This window comes from Apteryx rowi, unplaced genomic scaffold (assembly GCF_003343035.1).
Source record: "Apteryx rowi isolate R43461 unplaced genomic scaffold, aptRow1 scaffold_1821, whole genome shotgun sequence".
Lineage (NCBI taxonomy): Eukaryota > Metazoa > Chordata > Aves > Apterygiformes > Apterygidae > Apteryx > Apteryx rowi.
The window spans coordinates 8,966-11,614 of NW_020448110.1; the positions used below are offsets into that span (position 1 = coordinate 8,966).

The window sequence follows — 2,649 nt, forward strand, 5'->3', positions numbered from 1 at the left end:
ATGTTCTGAAAGCATGTCATTTCTCCATACAGCTAATGCAATGTCTCAATTTCTTGAAGAAACTCCGTTTTGTATTAAGATTCTGCTGAGAACACAAGTGACTGATTTAACAGTCTTCTAACATACCCTAAAGAAAGGGATAAAACAGCCTTGAGGTTGCTTTGATGTAGCATGCCTGATAATACTAAGCACTGTACAACCAAAAGTTCTGTGTGTAGTAACCATGATTTTGTATACTGCAAAGGACCGGGGTGGGGGGGGGTTGCTCCGCCTCCTGCTGACCCGCCTCCACGCCCGGCACGGCCCCGCCCTCTCCCTCGCCCTGGCTGCCCTGGGCGCTGCCCGCCATGGTAAGCCCCGCCCACCGCGGCTGATATGGGAGGGGCCCTGCCTACAATGCCTTATATGGGGGAGCTCCTGCCCACAATGCCTTATATGGGGGGGCTCCTGCCCACAATGCCTGCTCCTGCCCACAATGCCTTATATGGGGGGGGGTTCCTGCCCACAACTCCTGCTCCTGCCCTCAATGCCTTATATGGAGGGGGCTCCCACAATGCCTGATATGGGGGAGCTCCTGCCCACAATGCCTGCTGCCCACAATGCCTTATATGGGGGGGGCTCCTGCCCACAATGCCTGCTCCTGCCCACAATGCCTTATATGGGGGGGCTCCTGTCCTGCCCACAATGCCTTATATGGGAGGGGCCCTGCCTACAATGCCTTATATGGGAGAGCCCTGCCCACAATGTCTTATATGGGGGGTGCTCCTGCCAACAATGCCTTATATGGGGGGGGGGCCTGCAGCCATAGTTCCTTGTATGGCAGGCCCCACCCACCAAGTCCCACCCCCATAGTTCCTTATATGGAACACCCTGCAAGCCCCACCCCCAAAATTCCTTATATGGGACCCTGCCCACAGCACTTTCTATGGGGAGGTCCGGCCCACTGTGCCTTATATGGAAGACCCCACCCACAATGCCTTATATAGGAAACCCCACCCACCATGCCTTGTATGGGAAGCCCTGCCCACCGATCGCTGCAGAAGCCCCACCCACAATTTGTTCTCTATGGAAGCCCCGCCCACAATGCCTTATATGGGAGGTCCCGTTCCCATAGTTCCTTATATGGGAGACCCCACAGTGCCTTATATGGCGAGGCCCCACCCACATCACCTTATATGGGGAGGCCCCACCCCCCCAATGCCTTATATGGCAGTGCTCCACCTACATTGCCTTATATGGGGAAGCCCCGCCCCCAAATGCCAGGTATAGGGGGCCCTGCCCACAATTCCTTATATGGGGAGGTCACCCCTGCCAGACCCATATATGGGGCTGTATATGGGGAGGCCCCGCCCCCACCTCTGACATTTGGCCCCGCCCCCCAGGGCTGGGAGAGGGGCAGCTGCTGGCCGTGCTGGGGGCGGAGCAGCGTCTGGGCGGGGCCAAGCCCACGTGGGCGGAGTCACTGCAGGCCGCGACCCCCGACCCCGGCGACGCCCCCGCGCCACTCTGGGAGCTGCTGCGGGACCTGCGCTGGTGAGGGGGGCGGGGCCCGGACGCCTGGGCCCCTGGGGGGCGGGGGGACACCTGGGTCCCTTCCCCGGATGCCTGGGCCCCTTCCTGGATGCCTGGGTCCCACAGGCTGCTGGAGGCATGTGGGGTCCCACTGGCCCCCCCCGGGGCCCGACTGCACCTTGCCGGGGCCCCCCTGCGCGAGGCCGTGGGGCAGCACCTGGCCCGTGGGGAGCTGCAGGCCCGGGCCCACCAGCTGCTGGCAGGTGAGCGGGGCCCCCACCCATCTGTGGGGCTGGTGGGACTCACCTGTGGGTCTGGAGGACTCATCTGTGGGGTTGGAGGACCCATCTATGGGGCTGGAGAACCCATCTGTGGGGCTAGAGAAGCCATATATGGGGTTGGAGGACCAACCCAAGGGCTGGAGGACCCATCTATGGGGCTGGAGAACCCATCTGTGGGGTTGGAGGACTCACTTATGGGGCTGGAGGACCCATCTATGGGCTGGAGGACTCCATCTAAGGGATGTGGGAGCCGTCTATGGGGTGGACGACCCATTTGTGGGGTGAAAGGACCCATTTATAGGGTGGAGAGCCCAATCTGTGGGGTGGAGGGGCCCATCTATGGGGCTTGTGAGCCCATTTGTGGGGTGGGGAGTCCAACTTATGGGGTGGAGGACCCATTTATGGGCCTGGAGGACCAATCCAGGGGGCTGGAGGACACATCTGTGGGGTGGGAGGACCCATCTGTGGGGTGGAGAACCAATCTAGGGAGCGAAGGACCCAATCTATGGGGTGGAGAACCCAACCTATGGGGTGGGGAACCCATTTATGGGCCCAGAGGACCAATCTAGGGGGCTGGAGGACCCATCTGTGGGGCAGGAGGACCCATCTGTGCGGTGGAGAACCAGTCTAGGGAGTGAAGGACCCAATCTATGGGGTGGAGAACCCAACCTATGGGGTGGAGGACCCATCTGTGGGGTGGAGGACCCATCTGTGGGGCGGGAGGACCCTTCAGTGGGCGAGAGGACCCACGGGTGGGCCCGGGGGGGACCCATCCGTGGGGCTGACGCGCCGTGGGGCAGCGTGCCTGTGGCGGGCCTGCGACCCCAGCGGGCGCCGGACCTTCAGTGGGGCGGAC

The 2,649-nt window shown here is 61.8% G+C and overlaps 1 protein-coding gene across 1 annotated transcript in view; it reads left to right on the forward strand.

Moving 5' to 3' along the window:
* Window positions 1–265: 265 nt before the first annotated feature.
* Window positions 266–2,649, forward strand: part of LOC112964013 — a gene marked incomplete at its 3' end in the record, with an annotated part of 5,352 nt that continues 2,968 nt past the window's right edge. The window contains exons 1-3 of the mRNA XM_026061581.1: window positions 266–350; window positions 1,383–1,533; window positions 1,639–1,775. Coding sequence (XP_025917366.1) covers window positions 348–350; window positions 1,383–1,533; window positions 1,639–1,775 — 291 coding nt within the window. The remainder of the gene's footprint in view (window positions 351–1,382; window positions 1,534–1,638; window positions 1,776–2,649) is intronic.